Below are 26,310 nucleotides of genomic sequence, written 5' to 3'. Positions count from 1 at the left end.
TTTGTGAACATTTTCTCATTATAGGTTACATCACCCGTGAAAAAGGAGTGACCGAAATATGAACGAATTGCGATGGTAGAGGGTGTCGAAAATTAGCTTTTATTTTTTGCGATTTTTTTTTTTTTTAATATATTGTGACGAATATTAGTATCAACCAGCGATACTACCATCACTAAGCCGATACTAAGCAGCCACTCGTATGTACGTAACAAATCAATTATCATCTACACACATACATACAAGGCAACGGAGAGATACTCATAAACACATGTAATCATCAGCCGAAGTAGTACTCACATATTCACACGCATATGGCTATGCGAGAGGCTATAAACTACAAATACACATGCATATAGGTGGTAACCAAGTAGTAGATTCTAGAAGGAGAAACGTCTAGACATTTGGAGAAATATGCGGACAAGGTAACAGAGAGTATAAAAGCAGCACAAGCTGAGTAGTCAGTAATCAGTTTTGATTTAAACGCGCTATTAGTTGTGAAGTATGTGTTATTGTGAAGAATTTCAAAGTAGTCTAATAAAGACCATTCTGCATTATTGAATATTGGAGTTATTTATTCAACAGTTTAGCGATTCGAACGTTAGCAGAAGGTTTGGAATAAGCGGAATTTCCCTAAATTCGTTACAATATATTTAGACCACTAAATTTCAACGTACAGAAACAAGATTTGGATGATTCTTTTAGTACTTCTTCCGTACTTTTCATAAAAAATTATTTTAAAAATATTTGACCAATTATTGTAATCATATTTTTTAACTTTTTCAAATTTCGCAACTTTTTGCAAAATGAGCCTGCTTCGATTTTTATTATATATAAAAATTTACAATGCACTACAAATTATCCTGTACATTTTTTGAACTCTTTATTTCGAGCAACACAAATAACACAGGCCTGCACGGTTTTTTGTTTCGGATCAGGCAGTCATTTCTGGCGTATTTCTGCGTGCTGAGTCCGAATCCGTCCTCAGATTTGGTCCAGCACGCTAGATTTTTGAGATATCCTAACCTAAATGTGGAAAAACGCTGTTTTTAGCATTTTTTAAGTTTATATTTTAATAATAGGAAATTATTTGTGCAAATCTGCTTACAGTATCTTTGAGAACAACTCTTTCCCCACAAAATCTATTTTCGAACGCCTCGATTCGATTTTTTTCCCAAGATATGGTCAATTCAAGTTGGGGTCTGTTGTCCAAATCTGAGGACGGATTCGGACTCAGCGCGCAAAAATACGTCGGAAATGACTTCCTGATCCAAAACAAAAAAAAAAACCATTTTTGCAGGCCTGTGTAATCGAAGCAGACTCATTTTCAAAAGGTTGCAAAATTTGAAAAAGTTGAAAAATTATATCAAATTACAAAAGTTGGTAAAATTATTGTTTAATAATTGTTTTCGGAAGGTACAGTAAAAGTACTATAATCATGCAAATCTTGTTTTTTTGTTTTTTAATTATCAAGGAAAAGAATCCTACTTTCGACACCCTGTATCATCGCAATCCGCTTACATTTTCGTTCACTCCTACTGCCCGGGTGACATACCACATAATGACAACATGTTCACCAACTTTTGTGGATTTTGAAGATATCAAGTTTTTCGAGTGGGAACACTTGACGTGAAAAGCCCCATATAACAAATTAAGCACAAACCTTGCCACAATGCCAATCAGTGATATTAATCAGTTTCTGTTTAGGTGAAAGACTATATTGTAGACTGACTGTCGTTTGATCCGGTAGCAGTAATGAGCCCTATAAAGCATAAAAAGGGAAGAGAATGAAAAGAAAAAAGAATAGATTAGCAACAATTTTATTGTAAAGTTCCCACAGACTACACAGTCACCGATTGGTTGCTTGCTGCACTGAGTTTGCCATGTTGCAGGTTGCACCTCGCGTTGAACTAAAACTCGAACATGACTCAACTAGTTGCCTTTGTTTTTATGTTTTTGGTATTTTTTTTTTTTTACAACATTACTATATTTATTTTATTCGATTACAGTATAATATGCTAATCATCCTAAAATTATGCTAATTATCCTATAGTTATTTATCACAGTGTTTAAAAATAAAGAAAATGCCTATTATTTTTGATTTTCATAAATATTTCGATTATTTGGTGTAAAAGATGAGGCTTGGTCGAAAAAATAATATACATATGTATTTAGGGGTTGGTCACTACCGGCGTTTGAAAGCTACGTTTTTCGCTAGCTTGGAAATTTGAAATTAATTGTCAACTACTATCGTGGTGTTAAAGAAAAGCAAAATATTGCTTCAACAAAATCAAGTCATTAAATTTCGATTTAATGTAAAGCTCCGCACAGTAAGCTACGATTTGAAAAATGCTTTTATACTCAGCGTGCTTTGCACACAGAGTATATTAACTTTGATTGGATAATGGTTGGTTGTACAGGTATAAAGGAATCGAGACAGATATAGACTTTCTTATATCAAAATCCTCAGTATCGAAAAAAAAATTTGATTGTGCCATGTCCGTCCGTACGTACGTCCGTCCGTCCGTACGCCCGTCTGCCCGTTAACACGATAACTTGAGTAAATATTGAGATATCTTCACCAAATTTGGTACACGAGCTTATCTGGACCCAGAATAGATTGGTATTGAAAATGAGCGAAATCGGATGATAACCATGGCCACTTTTTATATATATAACATTTTAAAAAACACAAAAAACCTGATTGTTTAGTAAATAATACACCTAGAATGTTGAAATTTGACGTGTGGACTGATATTGAGACTTGATAAAAATTTGAAAAAAAAAATTTAAATGGCGTGGCACCGTCCCTTTTATGACTAAGCAATTTTCTATGTTTCGGGAGCCATAACTAGAAGAAAAATTAACATATCGTAATGAAATTGTGTACACATATTTTCCTTATAGCAGAAAATATTTCTATTAAAAATGGACGGGATCGGTTAAACACCACGGCAACTTAGATATAAAACAAGTTTAAAGGAGTCGTAGACTAGAATAATAAACTATAACATAGCAAAAAATAGTTTTGATTCAATGATATTTCACTTATCAAGTTTCATTGTAGGAGGAAATGTGGAGACATTTTTTTTTTTAAACGGGGGTGCCACATGTTATGTAGAAAAGTAAGTTGTCTGAAATGAAATGTACAATTGAAGCTCATGCTGAGAATATAATGTTCGGTTACACCCGAACTTAGACACCTATACTTGTTTGTTTTTTTTTGCATTTTAAATTCTAGCTAGGTGAGATGGTTGGTTTCGAAATAATTTGAAGGAATTTATAATAGGGACACTACAAAAAACTATTTTCTTTTAAAACCACCTTATTCATCGAAGCATCATTAAATAGCAATTCCCAGTTAACGAAAAATGGAATTTTCAAAGTCCGGTAGCGACCTCTAAGATAAAGTTTTTGGAGACCATCTTGGCCAAACCCCATCTGATAGCGTATATATCTGCGTGTAAAAAAACATCAAATATTATCATAAAATTTTATCACCCATCCCCGAATTCGGTTTTCACAAAAAATGTCGAACCGATTTTAAACCAACATCGTGCTATTTCTTCATGTAATAACCGCATAGTGTCGCTTTAGCTTTTTAAAAATTTTTTTCAATCTTAAAAACTCAAAATGAAACCAACACATTGACAACATTTTCTTACTACACAAAAAAGCTGCTAAGTTGTATGTTTTCATTCCATTCCATTCGTCTAACACCAACACGCTGATTTTGACAATCTGAACAAAGGTATGTTGGTGCTGTAGAGATGAGCCAACCATATAGTTGAGCCATGGTATCAAAGTAGAATTTTTCACTTTTGTTAGACAAAATGAATTTAAAATGTTCATAAATATTTGGTAATAGTCTAGTTGAGGGGTCGACTGCTAATACGCGTCGAGAGAGGTGTCAAACGACGCGCCTTGACATCAGTATTAATAATCCGAAGGCGGAAAATAAAAATGTTAACTCGTTCAAAAGATATTAACGAAAAACCGAAAAAAGACCCGCGGGTACCTCCGAAACCGGGGGTGGGATCCATAGTATTTTTGCGCAGAACACCTTTCTGCGTTGGCGGCCTTCGGCAGCGCTTATACAAAATAACCCTGGGCTACGCCATGCCAAGTCCGGGTGTGTGGTATAACCGTGGCGGTAGCACAATGCACAATTTTTTTTGTGGGTACAACACAACAACAACCACATAAAAATCGCCAACTGCAACTGCAAATATCTCCGGACAAAGAAAAAATGTTTCTTTTCCGCCTTCGGATTATTGTTCTCGAGATTAATACGCGTGTTTTGATACCTCTCTCGATATTTTTGGTAGCGTATTAGCAGTCGACCCCTCAACTAGACTTTTACCAAATATTTTTTTAAAATGTCCCGAATTTTTTCGAAAGATTCGAAATGTGTTTACATGAGGGCAATTCTCCCTGTCTAAACCAAAACTACTCACGAGGACGCACCACTTACACAAGAAATATATTTTAGATTTGATCCTTCATTTTGCGCCGAAAATTAAATAAGAAATGAATATTTTATGCTTTAAAATATTTATAAGATTGACGCGCACAGAAAATTGTAGCATTATTTAATTAAAAACTCAATTTCAACATTCTTGTCATATTTATAAATTTACATTTCAAATATACATACATGGGTATGTGATTAGAAAATGTAGAAACCTTAGAAAACTTTTCACAAAAGCACTTTGTTGTTGCGTGTAGAAAACTTTTGACAGTTAAATGGAAAACTTTCTAGGTTTTCTATGGACTCTAGACAGAGAGAACAGCACTTAAGTTGTCGTTGTAAAAGTTTCAAGAAATCAAAATTTGTAACTTTGCATTAATTGTTCTTCAACAATTCGAATTTTCTCAAAAACAAATTTGAATTTTCATTTACATAGTTTCCGTCGAAAATTTCCCAAAAAGTGTGCAAAATTTTGAACAAGAACTTGTAAAATTTTATGAAAATTGAAATTGCTCGCAAAAATTTCCAACATTCTGAACACATACATACATATGTACATATTTTGAAATTTTTTTGATACTTCGAAACTTCGCGAATTTTCGAGTTTTTCGCTTGGTGTACAACTCTGTAAGAGTTTCTAGAAGTAAAAATGTTGAATTTCTTATGTTTTTCTTGAACAGCTCGATATTTTTCGAAAAGGTTTTTGAAGTTGGCTTACATAGTTTTCTATGAATTATTTCAGGCTTGGCTGATCCATTTATTTTGGTGCAAATGAAAGAATTCAATTCACCATTCTGCCCAACGTTTCGCTGACAAATTTCAGCATCATCAGGGGCAGCTCTGTTTATTTTTAAAAAACAAAAGAGATGTATCAATTATACATTCGCACAAACAGAAGAAATAAATGCACTTGAATTTTCGCAATACTCACTACAATATTAAACAATTATATTAGAGCTTAAAACTAGTACCATCAGTACCACTTCTTGTGGTAGTCTTGTCTAAACTAAATTGCTGTTCATTTTTTGCAATAACAAAACGAAGCGACACGAACAAGATTCTAGAGACACTTAACAAATATCATCCAAAACTTTAAGTTTACAATAGAAATGGAGGAAAACGAAAGCATCCCCTTTATTGATGTCCGTATACATAGAGACAAAAACAATATAATTCTGAACTGGTACTCTAAACCCACCTCCTCTGGACGTCTGATCAACTATTTCTCTTCCCAACCTAGGAAATATAAAATCAACACAGCGAAAAATTTAATTAGTAAAATATTGACAATAAGCCATAGAAAATTCCACGAAGCTAACATAGAAAAAATATACAACATACTAAAAAGCAACAACTACCCAGTGCAATTGATACTCGAACTGATCACACAAGAGAAAATAATAACAGGAGAACAGAAAACGAAGCAACAAAACCCAGAAACATCTAATGCGTCAAAAAAATATTATAGCGTCACATACATACCAAAACTCAGCGAGAACTTTGATCAGAAAATATTAAAGCAACAAAATATTACGCTTGCATACAAATCGAATGCAACAATATCCAGCATTTATACGAAAATGAAAAGCCCAATAGAAAAACAACAACAAAGCAACGTTGTTTATGAAATAAAATACAAAGGCAACGACGACGAACGCTGTGATAAAGTGTATATCGGAACAACAAAAAGAGCATTAGGCGTCCGCTTAGCCGAACATGAATCGGATATAAAGAAGCAAAAACAAAGCACAGCCTTAGCTCAACACATTTTAAGTAGTGGCCACGCAGCTGACTTTACCAACACCAGAATCATCGACAAAGAAAAGAGAGAAATAACGCGATACACATTAGAGAGTCTAAGAATATTACAAAGAAGGGAGGAGACGATAAACAAAAAAGAGGACACCGATAATATAGCTTCAGCTTACTTGTTATGCATAAAAAAATGAACAGCAATTTAGTTTAGACAAGACTACCACAAGAAGTGGTACTGATGGTACTAGTTTTAAGCTCTAATATAATTGTTTAATATTTTAGTGAGTATTGCGAAAATTCAAGTGCATTTATTTCTTCTGTTTGTGCGAATGTATAATTGATACATGTCTTTTGTTTTTTAAAAATAAACAGAGTTGCCCCTGATGATGCTGAAATTTGTCAGCGAAACGTTGGGCAGAATGGTGAATTGAATTCTTTCATTTGCACCCAAATAAATGGATCAGCCAAGCCTGAAATAATTCATAAAAATATTAATTTGAACTGATCGAAAAAATTACAAGAATACATAGTTTTCGTTATACGAATCATTCGTTTTTTTTTTTTTTTATTCATTGGGTTTAACATTTTTTGCGGTACCTGCTTAATAAAGTTTGCTGAAATGATTTCATAACCTTCATTCCTTATCAAAGTGAAGTCAGAACTCCGTACCAAGGGGCGTTTTAGAAATTCACCTCGTTTCTCAGCTATTTAAGTACATAGCATAGCATAGGCATTAGTAACATACATTTTTTTAAAAATAAACACAAAAAGCTCAGCTAGCAATATGTGGCAGCTCGTTATATCTCGCTTCTTACCAAGATAGAAAGCTGCCAGTTAGCAGTGTATACAAGTTAATATAAGGCGAGATTACACTGGATCACAAATTCCAATTTTTTTTCTGCACCAGAGACGCCATTATGAAATTCCTATGTAAAATCATCCCCTGATTCCGAAAATCGAGGTTATTTTTAATTCTATGGTAACGTTTTTAATATAATTACGAATTACCGTTTTTTCAAAAAAAAAATAAAATAAAATTGGGTCCACTTAATCATATATATCTAAAGAACGAAATGAGCAATTCCAAAACGGTTTGAAGCTTTTAAAGGGTAATAAAATTTGCTATAAACTGTGCATACGATACTTTTTGCTAGGCTCTGCAGATTCAAAGATAACGAAGAATCATTACAGATTTTTAAAATTTTTTTTTGTAAAAATATAAAAAAATTTGTACTTTGCGAGGAACGATCTCGAAAACTTTTTATTTTTAAGGATCTCGAAAACTTTTTATTTTTTGCAGATTTTTTTCTCTCTAAGCCCTGTTTTATTACAAAAAAATAAGCTTTCATTCAACAAAATCGATGGACTAATACAAAAGTTATAAGCATTCAAGTAAATATATCCACTGAATACTTAAGTACGCTACTGGTACATATGTGTTAGTATTCGTATATCAGTTAGCAGGTAGATTTTCGAAGGGTTATTAGATACACAAAACTTAGTGTTGTTATCTCAAACCCAGGTACATTTCAAGCAAGAGCATATTTTTAAGATAGTGTTTTCTTTGCAGAACTAGGGAACCTTTTTGTCTAGGTAGGCTTGAATTTTTACTTGATCTAAGTATAAATAATAGTACATGCGCCCTGTTCCTTCAAAATAACTGCAAGGCTCGCCGGATACTGTTCAGTTCATAATTGCAGTTTATAACCTGTCGTTTACTTAAAAATATAATATGAATAAAAGGGCGCGAGAGTTTGAGTGTGCAAAAAATCCAGATATGTTCTGTTTCATCTGCGGTCAATTTATCGTTAAAAGGATGCGACGTGTGTTTTCAAATCCTTTGAAAGTTACATACTATAAGTATTTTGGAATTGAGCCTAAAAACCATGGACACCGAATACTGTGTGCACCACAGTGAGCTGCAATTATTCATCTTTTAAGGTTATTAGTGGACTAACCAAAAAATTTGTATTAGTGCGTGCGTACACAAACAAAGAATATCAAGCACTTATATCCACTAAAACACATTTACATAGTGATGCTTCGTAAATTGAATAACCGCTCATAAGCCACGAAGCAGTTCAGTACTCAATTGTCTTATTGAGCAAGAAAGTCAACTGTGTTATACGAAAACACTAATTGGAATACGTAAGCAGCGTTGACGAATGACGACGCCGTCGTCATTTTGACGATTTTCAACTAGAATGACGCTTGGACGATTTTGTAATGAAAAATTACGATTTAAGACTGCCTCTAACATTTCTGTGCAAGAAAAAGTAAAATTTAAACAAGTTTGTGTTATCTTTATAGTGAACTGTATGATCAAATTAAAAAGCATTTTGATTTTAACAATGTTGTACTACAAAACTTAAGTTTCATGGATCCAAAAGAAGTTGTTCTTTGCATCTGGTCTTGCAACATTCTTTACACACAATAAATCAGAAAATTGTTCAGGATATTGATAACGAGTATAGGTAATTGGAGTTTTTAGAATTTAAGACATATTCTGAAGACATTTCTAAGGTTCCCCCAGAAGTTTTTTGGAAAACTATTTCTACTACTAAAAGAGCTGACTCTACATACGCTGCATTCGCTGCAGATGTAATGTGCTTTTCATACTCATCAGCGAATGTAGAATGAATTTTTCTAAAATAAATTTTAATGATACATTAAAAGGAATATTGCTGGCTCAAGGATTACAATTTTTGTTGTTATATCGGCCTACAGACTTGTAAGATGACTTGTTCGAATCGAGCTCAAGGCCTAACAATAATTATTTTATCTTATTATCGTTATGATAAATGTTTTCTTAACGGAACAATTTTTTTAAATTTAATTATAATAGAAGACAGAAAAAAATGTATCATAACAATAATAAGACCAGACAATTATTGTTAGGCCTGGAGCTCAAGATTATTTAAAATTAAATAACTTTTCCTGTCATAATATTGAACCGCAAATAAATATGCTAAAAAAATTAACGTGAAAATGTTTAACTAAGAAATGAAATAGACTGAAAACAAGTACCTTTTATATGTAATACAAAATTTATCTTTTAAGACGTTTTTGTCATTTATAAAATAAAACGAAATAAATTAAAAAGGCTTTTATATGTTATATGTTATATGTGGCAACAAGAAATAACAACCAAAGACAATTTTCAAGAAAGCGCTTTTAAAGATAATATTGTTGAATGAAACCGGCGATCTCATCGTACGGCTCCTGGTAATAACCTACTTTCGCCCTAAATCGACTTTGGTGTTTGCCATAGATATGACGATTTTTGACGATTTTTTCGGCGGTGTTTGACGACTTGGAAAAAAAATATATGGCAACGCTGTAAGTAAGACTAACGTACAATAAAATGAATACAGTCATATAAGCCTTCTGGCGCTAGCAACACATCGATGTACACGAAACTAAACTGAATGCAGCGCTAAAAAAAACCGATAATAAATGAAGTATACACGAAACCAACGTGCTACTGAGTTAACGCGACTACGAAAGAGATATTAATGTATTTAAAAGACTGATAATATATCATATTAGAGCCAATTAGCTATTGCTAAGATTACCGATTTTGTTTTACTGAACTGTACCTGAAAGTTTTAAATATCTACGGCTAATTAAAGAAGCTAACAATAATAATATGTATGGGACATATGTGTTGCGAGTATTTTCTATTTTATGTGCTAGTCACTCATAGTATTTTTCTGTACTTGACTAAGTACACATTTAAACACAATTTTTTGGCTCATGACTAAGTGCACTAATTTTATTAGTACTCAAAGCAGATCTCTGGTGCACCACATGTCGAGTCGAATTGATTTTATGGGAAACCGGAACAAAAAGGTGCGTTGTAAAAATTAGGAATTTGCCATTTCAAAGAACTATTCTCACCAGTGGAGGCAGCAGCGTGGGATTCTCTTGAAAAGGTCGTTACTTCTATTTTAGGCAAACACAAAAATCCTAACTACGAGATGATAGTGAACGACTTAATCAAAAACTATGCGAAAATGGGTAAATAAAAAAACATATTTAAGACCGTTTTCTCAGTCAACTTTAAAACCTATCTGCCCGATAAACAAAAAATTTTTATGAAAATTTTTAAATTTACATGAGAATATATAGCCCTAAATCTGAATTCAACGTCCAGTTCCGAACAAACAAGAACGAGAAAAATGTAAACAAAAAATTTGTTCTGAATTTAAAGATAAATCCAGCGTAAGAAAATTATATACTAATGTGTCACTTATGTATTTATCTAATTTACTTTTTTATTTTCTTTCAGGAGTAAATATGTCTTTAAAAATTCATTTTCTACACTCCCATTTAAATTTTTCTCGCAAAATCTTGGCGACGAAAGTGACGAGCATGGCGAAAGGTTTCACCAGCAAATGAAAATGATTGAAAGTCGGTATCAAGGATTCTGGGATGTCGCTATGATGGGTGACTACTGTTGGTTTCTGATAAGAGAAACCGATTCTATTCTAAATAAGCGTCAAAACAAGTCACATAACTTTTTCAATTATAAAATAAGATCATAGAGTTAAGAGAGAATCATAGGTACATATGCTATTATCTGTAGGGTACTTAAGTTTTACTATATGGATATATTTTCTTGAATGCTTATAACTTTTGTCGATTTTCTTGAATCAAAGCTTATTTTTTTTTTGTAATAAAACAGAGCTTAGAGAGAAAAAAAAAAAGTTTTCGAAATCTTTCCTCGCAAAGTACAAATTTTTTTTATATTTTTACAAAAAAAATTGAAAAAATCCGTAATGATTGTTCGTTATCTTTGAATCTGCAGGGCCTAGTTGTATGCAGTGTTGTATGCACAATTTTATTACTTTTTAAAAGCTTCAAACCGTTTTGACATTGCTTAATTCTTTCTTGAGATATATATGATTAAGTGGACCCAATCTTTTATTTTTTTTATTTTTTGAAAAAACGGTTATTCGTAAATATCTCAAAAACTTTACCATAGAATTAAAAATAAATTTGATTTTCGGAATCAGGGGTTGGTTTTACATAGGAATTTCATAATTTCATAATAGGAATTTCTCTGGTGCATTTTGGCTGTAAACCGGTGTTATTACCCTAAATAATGTAAAACTGTAATTACCCCAAATATTATCCACTATGCACGATTTTCATCAATAAAACAAAATAATTGAACACTCAAAATAAAAATATTTTTCCCCAAAACTGTCTTCCCTAGAACCTGCATGTTTTTGTCATTTTTGTGATATCTATTTACTATACATATTTATTAGTAAAATATATATATATTTTGTCACTTTTTTTTATTTTTAATGGTTTTGTGTGGAGTTGGTTGAGCAACAAGTTGAGATACCTGGTTTAGTTCCATCCAACGTACAGCTTCATCAACGGTACTAAACTCGACGAATGCGAAGCCTCGTGATGCACCTAGATTTTAGATAGAAGCAAATACAAAATATTTACGTCAAAAAATAATGTATTGTTGTTGTTGTTGAAAATAGTTGAGTTTGAGGTTGAATTTTTTTTTTTGTTTAAGAAGACTTGCAACATATGGAGTATTTAGTATATCGTTTGTTGCTGTCAACTACAATATATAGCACATAATTGTTTGTAGAACTTTTTTATATTGTTATTATTTTGTTTTTCTGTAGCTGCCGTTGTAATTGCCATCCCATTTGTTAAATTTCTATTGCATTGGAAAGCTTGTACAGATCTTTAAGCCGTTACTTACGTGTCATCATTGTCATCATTGCATTTACATTTTTGTAACCATTTACATGCATACTTAATCTAAACTAGCGCTTTACATTTATAACACAAATAAACGGTCGTGACACCCACCTGTTTGACGTTTACGTATAAGACGTATTGATGCGGTCATGCCTTTTTGAATTAATGTGCTCATTAACTGTAAATCGAAAAGTGTTTACGTTGGTTAAATGGAACGTAAGTATGTAATTATTACTGATATTTCAAATTAAGATATTTTAAATAATATGTAATAGTTTTAACAAAGCGAAATTTTTGTGAAGATATTGCGCATGATTCAATTACTAGAGGTTTGTTCTCCAATGATGACGGTGCTTTGGGAAAGTACCTTTAGTAGTATATTATTACTGATAATAAATTTGTTAATGCCAACAGTTTTTGGGGAAATAATTCATTTTCTACTAAATATTTCATGAATTCATAGTTATGTTGGATTGGTCATTCTTTTAGAATTTGTTTTAAGAAAGAAAAAAAAGAAAATGGCTTATTGTCTTAGAACTTTATATGCAGGCCTTGACTTTGGAAAGGTATTGTGATTTTAAGAGAATGAGAAATTGTTGCGAATATTTATGAGCCCTCTGCAGTGAATGCTCATAATCATCTATTTGACCACAAATACAGCGGTTTGAATTATAAGCTTTTATTTTATAAAGATACGCTTTATCATACGTATGCCCAGTTAAAATTCTATTTAATCTTTTAATATTAGCAGGTGGCAGTGAAAGTTTTTTGAACCAAGTGTTGTTATTGCAGTTTGGAAAAATTGAGGCATATAAGTTAGGATGATTAGTGGAATAGATAAGGAGTTCATTATACCATTTCTCATGGATATCATTTTTAATTTGTCGGATGGCTTCATTGAGTGAGTTTGCAGCTCTTTCTGGTGGAATTTAAGGTCAGTTTTTTAGCAATTTCATCAGCCTTTTCATTTCCTGGAATTCCTTTGTGGCTAGGAGTCCAAATTATATCAACAAAAATATTGCTATTAAATACCTTTTTTCTGATTCTGTTTACAATGATATTAGTTGTGGTACATTTTTTAAAAAGGTTGCATTCTCCTAGGCTTTCAGTAATAGCCACTTTCCTGTATTCATTATTTGTTGCAATTTCAATTGCTTCCTCAATGGCAAGGAGTTCACCAAAAAGAGAGGAAGCTTTGAAAGGAATGTGGAATGAGTGTTCAGTTCTATCAGATAAATTGTAGATGTCACAACCAGTATTTTGATCAGAGAGTGAAGTATCTGTGTACATAATATGAAACTAGTCCATGAGGTAATTTTCCAGAAGAGCTGCATATAGAGTTTTCACATTTTCCGGCACTATTGACTCTTTGTTGCCAAGTATAGTCTTTTCAATGACTTTAATGTTGGTGGTATTAGGAAAATGTTCAATCGTATCAAGACAGTCAAAAACTTCGTGGAATTGTCTGTATATTTTTGAATAATTTGAATTTACATTTGTATTTGAAGTTATAGATGCAATAAAAGGATCGTTGTTAGCAAACGTTTTGATGCGCTCTTTGGCAGTGAGCCATATGGCTCGTTCTTGCGGGGGCAATTCGTTTGCAAGGGCATACATAGTTGGAATAGGCGTAGAGGGGGTCAAGCCAAGACATCTTCTGAGAAATTTATTTTGCAATACTGAAACTTTATAGAATGTAGTTTTAGATGTGTTTGCAGTAATGGTATAAGCATATTCAATTTTAGATCTAACTAGAGATTTGTAAATATTTAGAGCCTTATGGGGCTGAAGACTTGATTTAATATTTGTGAAGTATTTAAAAAAATTTAAATTAGAAGAAGTATTTTGGATCGTATAGTTATAGTGATCTTTACTATTTAATTTACAATTTAGGGTTATTCCAAGAACTTTCTTATCAGAAACTTCATTTAATTTGATATTATTAATGAAAATATCAACTGTTTTCCTTGCGCCATTTTTGATGTCCATTATTTGAGTTTTTGTGGGATTAAAGTTTAAGTTAAGTTGGTTGCATTTTGAAATAAAGAGATTGAGTTTAGATTGCATATTGCAGGTTGATTGGATCCAGCAGAAAGAAATAAAAAGTCGTCACAAACTGGAAAAAATATATATGTATTGAAATAACTTAATTCATGAAGTTTGGAAGTGTAAATGTTAAAGATAACAGGCGACATGACACTACCATGAGGAAGTCCATTATGAATATCAATGCTGCTGCTACCTAATTGTAAAGTCCGATAAGACAGAAAGTTGATTATCCAATCAATATAGAGATTGTCAATTTGTAAATTTAATAAGATTGTTTGAGAATGTTAATGTCAACGCAGTCGTATGCATTGGAAATATCGGTAATAGTCTAGTTGAGGGGTCGACTGCTAATACGCGTCAAAAAATATCGAGAGAGGTGTCAAACGACGCGTATTAATCTCGAGAACAAATTTTATCTCTGTCCGGAGATATTTGCAGTTGAAGTTGGCGATTTTCATGTGGTTGTTGTTATGGTTGTACCCACAAAAAAAATTGTGCATCACCGTGGCGGTAGCCACGGTTATAGCACACGCCCGGACTTGGCATGGCGTAGCCCAGGGTTATTTTTTATAAACGCGGCCGAAGGCCGCCAACGCAGAAAGGTGTTCTGCGCAAAAATACTATGGATCCCACCCCCGGTTTCGGAGGTACCCGCGGGTCTTTTTCGGTTTTTCGTTAATATCTTTTGAACGAGTGAAAATTTTTCTTTTCCGCCTTCGGATTATTGTTCTCGAGATTAATACCTCTCTCGATATTTTTTGACGCGTATTAGTAGTCGACCCCTTAACTAGACTATTACCGAAATATCATACGAGAATAGTATAACTTATTTTTTATCGCTCTTTAGACAATGTATTTGGTGAAGCATTTGATTTAAGCAAATTGATGTGGATTTGTTTTTCCTATATGCAAAGCTCTTGTGATGCAGAATGTTATCAGATTCAATTATTTCCTTTAATCTGTTTTTTATGCAAGTGTTAATAATTTTAAGTATGACAGAAATCAATGAAATCGGGCGAAAATTTTGATAGAGATTAAGTCTTTGTCCGTTTTGGGGATAGGAATGATTTTTATTATTCTCCAGTGTTGAGGAATATGATTGGTTAGAAATACATCATTGATGGCAGTTTTAAAAGAGTTCAAGGTTTGATCTGAAAGAGCTTTAATCATACTATAGGATATGCTCCGTAGACGTCCCAATTAGATTGGGCGAGATTAAGCGAAGGCGAGAGGTGCACATGTTCGACCAAGCGGGAAAGGCGTGGGTTCAAGCGCGGGGGTGTAAAGTGTCGAAGATTATGCGTAGGTCTTACAACCTTAGACTAACACAGTTGCTTCTGTCATTAAAAAGAGAGGACTGTAGACTCATGACGGGTATTCTGACTGGGCACTGCCTTCTGGCGTCACATGCCTTTAAATTAGGCTTGGTCAGTGATAGCAGATGTAGGAAGTGCGGGTTGGAGGAGGAAACGATCGGGCACGTTCTGTGCTCGTGCCCTGCACTTGCCAGGCTAAGACTCCAGCTATTAGGAGTGATACAGCTATCAGATCTAGAAGCAGCAAGTGGCTTAAGTCCTAGGAAGCTTCTAGTATTTGCCAAGAGGACGGAGTTATTTCAGTTTGGTTGTTAAAACAAACTTCTGGTAACACTATGGACTCAATCAGTGGACTATGTGAGGTCCTCATGGACCGGCCAGTTCAACCTAACCTAACCTATAGGATATGCCATCAGCACCAGCAGCACTGTCTTTTTTTCCTTAGAACTTCTTGTATTTCCTCATATGATATTGCAACATTGTTCTTTGGTTCGGTAGGTGCATTTGTTTCATAGTTTATGGGTTGCGCAGAAACCTGCTCCTTGAGCATGTTTAAATATAAATTATTATTGTCTTCATTCCAGGAATTTGAATAGTCCTGACTGTGATCACCCCTCAACGCCTTAAGAAACTTCCATGATCTTTTTCCCAAACCTTGATTCACTCCATCAATTTTGTTATTAAAATTGACTTTTTTTTTGCCAGTTTAACTGCCTTTTTCCATTGTTTTTGTTGTAAGATAATGTTATCAAAATTACCAGTATTTGGATGTTGTCTTGCCTTTTTGTGAGCGATTAGAAGGAATCTGTAAGATTTGGACATGTCATCGTTCCACCATGATTTTGGAATTCTATTATTTTTACGCTGTATGAAGAGTTAACTATTTCTTCTTGTATTTTGTTCTCAATTTCGGGTAAATTTCCTTTAAAGAGGTGAAAAGTTTTTTCTTGGAAGTGATGTTTACAGTTATTGAATTGGTTTCAATAGTTATGGGGAGTTGTGATGACTGCCTCCAATTCTAGTGAAATCAACAGAAAAGTAGCAATTTATAGACGAATTTGTGAAGGCAAGGTCTAAGACAGATCCATTAGCAGATCTAAAGTCATTTTTATACGTGAGGCTGCCATTATTGATACAATGAAAAGCAGAGTTTTGAATGATATTAAAGAAATGTTTACCTCGGTTCGAGTCAATGCTATCACCCCACGCAAGAGCCCTAGCATTGAAATCACCAACAAGAAACATATTATTGAAGGGTTCTAAAAAGTTTAGAAGCCTCGTTACTTCAGAATTGAAATCGCCTATGGAGATATTTGGTGGAAAGTAAGTATTACAAATAATGATGTTATTACTCATAGTTTTCGTTTCTATGATTAAAATGTCATAGTTTGTGGCAAATTGAATTTTTTTTTTTAAATAATGTGCTTCTTGATGGCGATAGCAACACCGCCATAGCCATCAGCGCGATATTTTTTAACTAGATTAAAATTAATAAGTTTTCTGTGAGGAGTGCGACTAGTAAAGTAGATTTCGCTAAAACATGCTATATTAAAGTTGTATTTGTGTAAATAAAATTCTGTTGTATCTAGATTAGCACGCAAAGATTGGCAATTATATATCATCATCTTCATCATATTGAAACGTATGTTTTGAAGATCCCGAGATCTCCAACTCATCTCTGTGGTTGATGATTTCAAATTGGTTTTTGAGGAGTTGTATTTCATTGAAAAGTTGGTTGTCATTTGTTTGAATTGAAACTTTTTGAGTGACTTTGATCATTTCAGTCAAGAGTCGCTCAAATTGACTTACCAGACCCTTTCTGGTATTCAGGAGAGTTGAAGACTGGTGTGATATGCTTTTCCGGTAAATTTTGTCTAAGTTGATTATTTAATGGAGGTGAAGCTAAAATGGTTTGACCCCTTTTAGCTATTAAGTTGTATGGCTTTTTAATAAAACTTCTATTAATACTATCATCTTTATTAGTTGTTTTTGTTTTTTTGCGTTGGTAGTGATGGGAATGATTAATCATCTTCCAAAATGCTAAATTTGTTTTGCCTAAGTATTGATCTAGCACTTCCTTTCTAGGCAGTTTTTGGCTGTCCTAATACGCTTTACTATGATTTATTTTTCCCATTTTGGGCAAACTTCCTTATTTTTAAAGGTGTGACCTTTATTGCCGCAAAGAATGCACGAATTTGCATTGCAAGAGGATTCTTTACATTCGGGTTTTCCACATAAAAGTTTTGCTTTTGCATGCCATCTTGGTATGTCCAAAACGACCACAGTTACGACACTGTCTAATAGGTGGTATGTAAACTTCAACATTAAGTTTTGTATAATTGTATATTATGAATTTGGGGATATCATTTCCCTCAAAGCTAATTTTTAAGGAAGTGGTTGGGACATATTCATTAGTAGTATTGTCTTTTCTGTTGAAGCGCATAACAGAGTTAATTGGAATTGCAGAGATTGCTTCAATTTTAATGTCTTGCTCTTTACAAACGGTCGGTATTCCTCGCACAACACCATCAACTTCTAAGGCCGATTTAGGAATGAAGGCTCTGAGTCCTCTTTTAATTAGACGTTTATCAAGTGTAAAATTATTTGCTGAGAAAGTATTTTTGAAGGTGATTTTGTAAAGTGTTTTTCCAATTGCATTGATTAATTCAATGTCTTTTAGCTTTAAGTCTTTTATTTGGAATATAAATTTAAACCTGAAGAAATTTTAAGCATATTTGTATTGGCTGAAGAATCAACCAGTACAAATTTTGTTCCATTAAATTTATGTGGGTATAATATTGGAGACTCAACATTTTCAGAGTCTTTTAGGTTAACTGTACTGGCACCGTTGCCACTACCGCTAAGTGCAATATTTTTTGCAGCACCGCCATCTTGGTCGATAGCGTGAGCACCATCACTACCCTCCCCTACATTCAAGACGGATATCTGGGTTGATGGCATGCGATCCATCATTATCGTTATGTTAATTTTTAGGCAATTGAGAGCTATTGTTGCTTGCGCAATTACTCCCACTGCCACCTGATACTTCCGGGTCTATTTGCATATTCAAATTTTCACCTCTTTCACTGATTTTTATTAAGCCCCCACTCGAAGATAGCTCATAAAAGTTGCTCACATCTTTGTTACTAATAATTTTGGGTTTTTTAGCACTGGATTGATGCCGCTCATTCATATTTGATGCCACCGACCACGGAGTCGGCGATGTGATTTTAAAATTCTTCAACTTTTGCGCCGTTTGACGCACTTGAAACTTCTTTTTAAATTTGTAAGAAAAATGTTTCCTTTTTTTGTCAATTGTGTAATTAAATTGTCACAATACACGAAAATCATGGTGGAATAACCATGTGAAGTAAGCCGTCAACTGTCTCGCTCTAAATTCTTCTTTCTTCTGTCATTCGGCTATCTGAAAATTTTTCACTATAATTTCACGGCTATCGATCGACCTTCACTGTATTTAACTACAGAAATTCATCAGTTAGGTTATCTTTGGTGTTCTCTTCCATAAGTAAGGCCGTGCTAAACTAATACTTCCATATTTTTGATATTATCTATAATATTGTAACGAATGTTAGCAACACTGAGCGATGCTATCGTCTCTAAGCCGATGCTAAGCAGTGACGTGAATTCACATCCATAGATCAATCACTATGTATCTACATAAACGAAACAATAATTGCGTCTACACATACGTACCATGTACTTATACGAGCAGCGGAGAGTCAATGCACAAACACATGCATATATCTGAGATACTCCTGAAAGTATGCAATGAGAAAAACTATAAAATTGTGCAATTGTAGTTACAGCTGGGAAGTTTGAGAGCTACTGGACTAGTAGATTCTGGAAGCGCCTAGAAGATGCGAACGTTGAAATACAAGAGTATAAAAGGCGGCAATTGTAGAGGCGCTGGAATTCAGTTTGATTTGAGATTTCGATTAAGACGCTATCTAGCGAGCAAGAGCAGTATTATTTTGAATAGTAGAGTTTCATTTGAGCTATCAATCAGATTGGTTATTAAGCAAGCTATTCGTTGCACAGTTTGAGCGTTATTGTGAAGTACTTTAATAAAGGCCATTTTGCATTATTACATATTGGAGTTATTTATTCAACAGTTTAGTGATTCGAACTTAGCAGAGAATTTGAAATAAGAGAAATTGCAAGTAAATTCGTTAAAATTGGTGTCAGAAGAGGAATTGTTGAATAAATTCCAGAGGACAACAAGGACATGGCAAAGTTCAGTGAATTGAAGATCCAGCAACTAAAGAAGTTGGAGAGCCGTGGATTGAATACAAGCGGCGTTAAACTCGAACTTCAGGCACGGCTACGAGAGGCAATGGAAGCAGAAGGAATTGATGTGGAAGAGTATGTCTTTCATCTTGATGGCGAGGAGACAACAAAAATTGAAGAGAAAAACGAAACATCGCAGACGGTTACCAGCACAGACTTGAACATGATATTGGCTGCAATATCTGCACAAACATCGACAGTAGCATCAATGTCGTTGCAATTGGCATCCCAACTGGAAGCGCAAGAGGCACGTATAACAGAAATGTCATCACAAATATCCACCAACATGTCATCTCAGCTAGAATCCCAAGAGAACCGTATAACATCCAAGATGGAAGAACAGAAGACACGTATTGCAGAATGGTCGTCAGAAATAACATCGAAGATTGAAGCACAAGAAACGCGTATTTCAGAAATGTCGACACAGATTACATCCAAGATGGAAGCACAAGAGGAGCGTTATCATTGCAGGTGGCACAAATGTCTTCGCAGCTAGAATCACAGAATACAAAAATTGTACAGCTCGAGGACAAAATGGATGCCGAGATAGAAGCTTTGAAAGGTCGTATACAGGAGTTGCAAATAAATCGCCCAACAGTTTCAACGAGTAATCCAAAGGTAAAAACACCATCCTTTGACGGTTCTGTTCCTTTCCAGGTCTTTAAGCTACAATTTGAGAAGACCGCAACAGTGAACAACTGGAATGCTGAAGATAAAGTTGCTGCATTGTTCGTAGCTTTAAAAGGACCAGCTGCGGAAATCTTACAGACCATCCCAGAGTTTGAGCGGAACAACTACGAAACATTGATGAGCGCTTTAGAGAGACGTTACGGAAGCGAGCATAGGAAACAGATATTCCAAATTGAGTTGCAAAACCGCTACCAAAAAGCAAATGAGACATTGCAGGAGTTTGCTTCAGATATTGATGCACCCGTGGAATACACTGAAAGGGTCAAAATCCAGAGCTTCATAAATGGCATACGAGATGTGGAAACGAAGCGGGCTACATATGCGAATCCAAAACTAACATTTGCTGAAACGGTATCGCTTGCACTGACTCAGGAAACAGCCTCACTTTTGAGTAAGCCAGCGTACAAAGCTCATCGCGTGGAAGTGGAAAAGCCAGACTGGGTAGACGCAATTTTGGAAGCATTGAAGGGTACGCAGCAGAAGAATAATGATGCAGTCAAATGCTTTAAGTGTAGAAAGCCAGGGCATATTGCGCGTTATTGCAACACCAACCCTAACAGTTCCAACAATGTGGGTGGTCGTAAACGCAGAGCAGAAGGAGATGAGCAAATCTCCAAGACAAATCAATCGTTAAACTAAAGCGAGTCAGCAGCAAGGGGCGACAGCTGACTCCCTCAATTGAATGCCCCATAATCTCTATCTCACAAATTGGAAGAAGGTCGAGCAATCTTACTGTCGGAGGACATGTGGATGGAAAGGAACGTTTACTGACTGTAGATACGGGTGCATCTCATTCCCTCATTCGAGCGGATTTAGTCAACAAGAAGATAAGACCATTGCATGGAGCAATATTGCGTACAGCCACTGGAGAAGACAGCACGGTTCTAGGAGAAGTATCATGTGAAGTCGCAATTGGGAACGTCACGATAGTACACAATTTTATAGTGGCAGAAATTGTTGATGAAATCATAATTGGAGTGGACTTCTTTATCGACCAGGGCATCAAGATCGACATGCAAAGCAAGACGATGCGATATAAAAACATGGATGTACCACATGGATGTCAACCTCCACGTAGTGTTCCACTGGCGAAGCGGGAAGTTGTGAGTCAAATCATACAAGAAATGAGCGACAGCGGCGTCATTGAACCATCAGCTAGTCCATGGAGCTCACCGGTAGTACTTGCAAAGAAGAAGGATGGAAAATGAGGTTTTGCGTGGACTACCGGAAGTTGAATGACGTAACGAAAAAGGATAGCTACCCATTGCCAAGAATTGACGACACTCTGGTTCACTATCTGGTACGAAATGGTTTTCCACGCTGGACTTGAAAAGCGGCTACTGGCAAGTGGAGGTGAAGGAGGAAGATAAAGGGAAAACAGCCTTCAGTGTCGGTGATGGTCTTTGGCAATTTACAGTGATGCCTTTTGGACTTTGTAATGCACCAGCTACTTTTGAGAGACTCATGGACCAGGTACTGAAAGGACTACATTGGAAAACATGCTTGGTGTACCTGGACGACATCATCGTATTGGGCAAGAATTTTGATGAACATCTTAAGAACTTGGAGGAAGTTTTCCAAAGAATAGCTGGCGCTGGTCTGAAGTTAAGTCCCAAAAAGTGTGAGCTGTTTAAAAAGGAAGTAAATTATTTGAGTCACAAGGTAGCGACAGAGGGCATCTGCACTGCGAACGAAAAGATAGAGGCTGTAAAGGATTGGCCAAGACCACAGAACCTACATGAATTAAGAAGTTTCCTTGGGCTGTGCACATATTACCGCCGATTTGTACCAAATTTTTCCAGCGTAGCCCATAGCCTCCATGAGCTTACAAGAAAAAATAAAGCTTTTGAATGGAAGAAGGAGCAAGAAGTGGCTTTCCAAACATTGAAGGAGCGTTTGTGCACTGCCCCAATGTTAGCATATCCGATTCCAGGGGCAACATTTATTCTAGATACAGATGCGAGTGGATATGCTATAGGAGGTATTTTATCACAATTGGTCAATGGACAGGAGAAGGTAGTTGCATATTACAGCCGTTCAATTGGAAAACCAGAGAGGAACTATTGCGTTACACGGAGAGAGCTGTTGGCATTGGTAGAGTGCATTAAACATTTCCACAAATACCTCTACGGCCAGCGATTCCGCGTCAGGACTGATCACGCAGCGTTGAAATGGCTTCTGCAGTTCCGTAATCCGGAAGGACAATTGGCACGGTGGATCGAGCGACTACAAAGCTATGACTTTTCCAATGAGCATCGAAAAGGTAGTACCTATGGAAATGCTGATGCAATGTCACGAAGACCATGTAGTTTGGAATGCAAGCACTGTTCAAAAGCCGAGGCTAAAGAAGACATTATAGATGTCCGGCTAACGATTATAACATGTACAGATGAATGGGACAAGGAACAGCTAAGAAAGTGTTAGCTAGAAGATACAGATCTGTCACGTGTTATGCAAGGGCTCGAACGAAACGAAAGACCAAACAGAGAAGAGATGTCAGCAGAGAGTCCCATTGCGAAGTCATATTGGGCACAGTGGAACAGTTTAGAATTGATATCCGGTTGCCTTCATCGAGTATGGGAGAGTGAGGATGGTAAATGCAAGAAGAAACTGATAGTTGTTCCCAGAAAGAGGAATCCTGACGTGCTCAGCGAGCTGCATAATGGTCCAAGTGGAGGTCATCTTGGAATCACGAACACGCTCGAGAAAATTAAGCAGAGATTCTATTGGGTTGGTTGCCGTCAGTCGGTCACCGAGTGGATTGCCAACTGCGAGGTTTGCAACAGAGCGAAAGGGCCCAAAACACGAAGTCATGGTCAGATGAAGCAGTATATTTCAGGTGCACCATTTGAAAGGATCGCTATGGATGTCGCAGGTCCATTTCCTACTAGCAACCACGGAAACAAATACGTACTGGTGGTTATGGATTATTTCAGTAATAGGTATACCCAATCCCAAACCAAGAAGCAGAAACAGTAGCAGAAGTGGTTACCAACGAATGGGTTGCAAGGTATGGTGTACCAATGGAGATACATTCTGACCAAGGCAGGAACTTTGAACCAGCTGTGTTCCAAGAAATGTGCAAGAAGTTGGGCATTCGGAAAACACGGACAACTGCATTACATCCTCAGTCCGATGGTATGGTGGAACGTTTCAATAGAACATTGGAAGAGCATTTAAGGAAAGTAGTAGACAAGTACCATAAGGAGTGGGATACCCGCATATCATTATTCTTGATGGCTTACCGATCAGCAGTGCATGAAACCACGGGCCAAAGACCTGCAAAAGTAATTTTTGGCAATGACCTTCGACTGCCAGCTGATTTGAGGTTTGGGATAGATGCCATTGGGAAAGAAATGTCAAGAAATCCACTGGTGTCTTGGAAGAAGAGCTGAGAGAGATACACGATCTTGTAAGGCAACGAGCAAAGATTATGAGTGACAAGATGAAAGCGAGATATGATAAAGCAATTAATTCGGAAGGGTTTCAGGAAGGAGATTTGGTGCTGTTATACAACCCACACCGAAAAAAAGGTTTGTCCTCGAAATTGCAGTGTAATTGGGAAGGGCCCATACAAAGTTTTAAAACGGATCAACGATGTAGTTTACCGCATACAAACCTTTGGCAAACCACGAACCAAAATGAAAGTGGTTCATTTGGAAAGGCTGGCAGCGTATAGATCGAGAGATTTGTCTGATCGGGACGATCAGACTTAGGTGGAGGACAGTGTAACGAATGTTAGCAACACTGAGCGATGCTATCGTCTCTAAGCTGATGCTAAGCAGTGACGTGAATTCACATCCATAGATAAATCACTATATATCTACATATACGAAACAATAATTGCGTCTACACATATGTACCATGTACTTGTACGAGCAGCGGAGAGTCAATGCACAAACACATGCATATATATGAGATACTCCTGAAAGTATGCAATGAGAAAAACTATAAAATTGTGCAATTGTAGTTACAGCTGAGAAGTTTGAGAGCTGCTGGACTAGTAGATTCTGGAAGCGCCTAGAAGATGTGAACGTTGAAATCCAAGAGTATAAAAGGCGGCAATTGTAGAGGCGCTGGAATTCAGTTTGATTTGAGATTTCGATTAAGACGCTATCTAGCGAGCAAGAGCAGTATTATTTTGAATAGTAGAGTTTCATTTGAGCTATCAATCAGATTGGTTATCAAGCAAGCTATTCGTTGCACAGTTTGAGCGTTATTGTGAAGTACTTTAATAAAGGCCATTTTGCATTATTACATATTGGAGTTATTTATTCAACAGTTTAGTGATTCGAACTTAGCAGAGAATTTGAAATAAGAGGAATTGCAAGTAAATTCGTTACAATATAAAAATAAGTCGGGGTTTCCTTCCTGACGCTATAACTCCAGAACGCACGATCCGATTTCCACGGTTTTGCATTCGTTGTAAAGGTCTCGGGCTCCGTGAGGTTTAGAGCAAAGAAATTCAGGATCGACGAACAGGGTCTCGAAATATAGGCCAAAACGTAGACCCGGGTACCCCTATAATGTGTTTATTAAATAGTAGCAGAGTACCCGACGTCGTTCTGCTATAAATAAAAGCAGTACTATATTGACTAATATATTAGACTACTCCTAACCCCCATTTGTATGGGAGATGCCACGCCCCTTTTTCGCTATCCCCAATTTTTCCCGAGGGGGTAGGAATTAGTCTTATATACCTCCTCACCTAATTTCAGTCGTCTAGCTATAATTCTTTCAGATATATTGACAACGAAAAAGTCAAGTTGTATGGGAGGTGCCACGCCCCCTTTTTCATTATACCCAGTTTTTCTGGAGGGGTAGGGATTGGTCTCATATAACCACTCACCTAATTTCAGTCGTCTAGCCTTAATACTTTCAGATATATTGACTACGAAAAATTCCAGTTGTATCGGAGGTGCCACGCCCCCTTGTCGAAAACTTTTTTTATATAACCTACCATAGATTGACGCACTCAGGGTATGTCATGACAAAATTTCGTTCGATTCCATTCTGTGGTTTAGGCTGCAAGTCCAAACATACATACAGACATACTTTCACAAATATATAGTAGATGGATATCAAATGAATGCTGTTGATGAGTGCTTTAGTAAAGGGTAATTTTCATACCACTGGGTGACTAGGGTCTCGAGATATATAAGCCAAAACGTGGGCCCGTGAACGCCTAGATACTAATTTTACATTATGGGTATCAAATTGAAGCTGTTGATAAGTGCTTTAGTACAGGGTAGTTTTCATACCTATTCGTGACTAGGGTCTCGAGATATAGGCCAAATCGTGGATAAATTTTACACCGCTGGGTGACTAGGGTCTCGAGAGATAGGCCAAAACATGGACCCGAATACCCCTAGAATGTGTGTGTATTATGGATATCAAATGAAAGCTGTTGCTGAGAGCTTTAAAGTAATTTTCATAGTGATATTCGATTTAGTCGCATCAACCTGGCAAAACTGATAAATATGCATGCGAAGCCGAAATAAAGTCATGAATTAATAATACCCACATACCTATTTACATACGTCCTATTCGATTTGCCTTCAATTTGGTATATAAATTTGCCTATATGAGTATTTACGATGCTTTTTTCCGGGAAGTAGACCTAAGACGGACTGGGATTGGGATTAGGGCTAGGACTGGGACTGAGACTGAGACTCGAAGAGGGACTGGGACTGAGACTCGGAATGGGACTGGAACAAAATACATACCACCCTCTGGAACTGGCAATAAGATATGCAGAAGAATGAGAAAAACTTGAGAGAAAAGAGAGAAGGAGACTGAGAAAGAGATAGAATGAGACGAAGATGGAGATAGATGAAGCGAAAAATACGGAGGGAGGAGTGAATACAAAGATTAGGAAAAAGTGTAGAGGGGCGAGGGCAGAGTTATACGGAAAAAGCTTATTAAAATGTATGCAGATAAACCAAATTTAGGTCAGAACAACGTCTGCTGGGACTGCTAGTTATTATATAC

General features: G+C 35.9%; 1 protein-coding gene across 2 annotated transcripts in view; it reads right to left on the bottom strand.

Moving 5' to 3' along the window:
• Positions 1–26,310, bottom strand: part of LOC137240993 (RNA-binding protein 5-A-like) — a 50,078-nt gene that overhangs the window by 6,590 nt on the left and 17,178 nt on the right. For both annotated transcript variants that reach the window (XM_067768095.1, XM_067768096.1), the window contains exons 5-7: positions 12,068–12,134; positions 11,580–11,653; positions 1,661–1,759 (exon numbers count right to left, since the gene is read on the bottom strand). In XM_067768095.1, the coding sequence (XP_067624196.1) occupies positions 1,661–1,759; positions 11,580–11,653; positions 12,068–12,134 (240 nt within the window). The remainder of the gene's footprint in view (positions 1–1,660; positions 1,760–11,579; positions 11,654–12,067; positions 12,135–26,310) is intronic.

Source organism: Eurosta solidaginis, chromosome 2 (genome assembly GCF_040869045.1).
Source record: "Eurosta solidaginis isolate ZX-2024a chromosome 2, ASM4086904v1, whole genome shotgun sequence".
NCBI lineage: Eukaryota > Metazoa > Arthropoda > Insecta > Diptera > Tephritidae > Eurosta > Eurosta solidaginis.
Note: the sequence above shows the minus strand (reverse complement) of the source record. Positions and strands in the feature narration are given on the sequence as shown.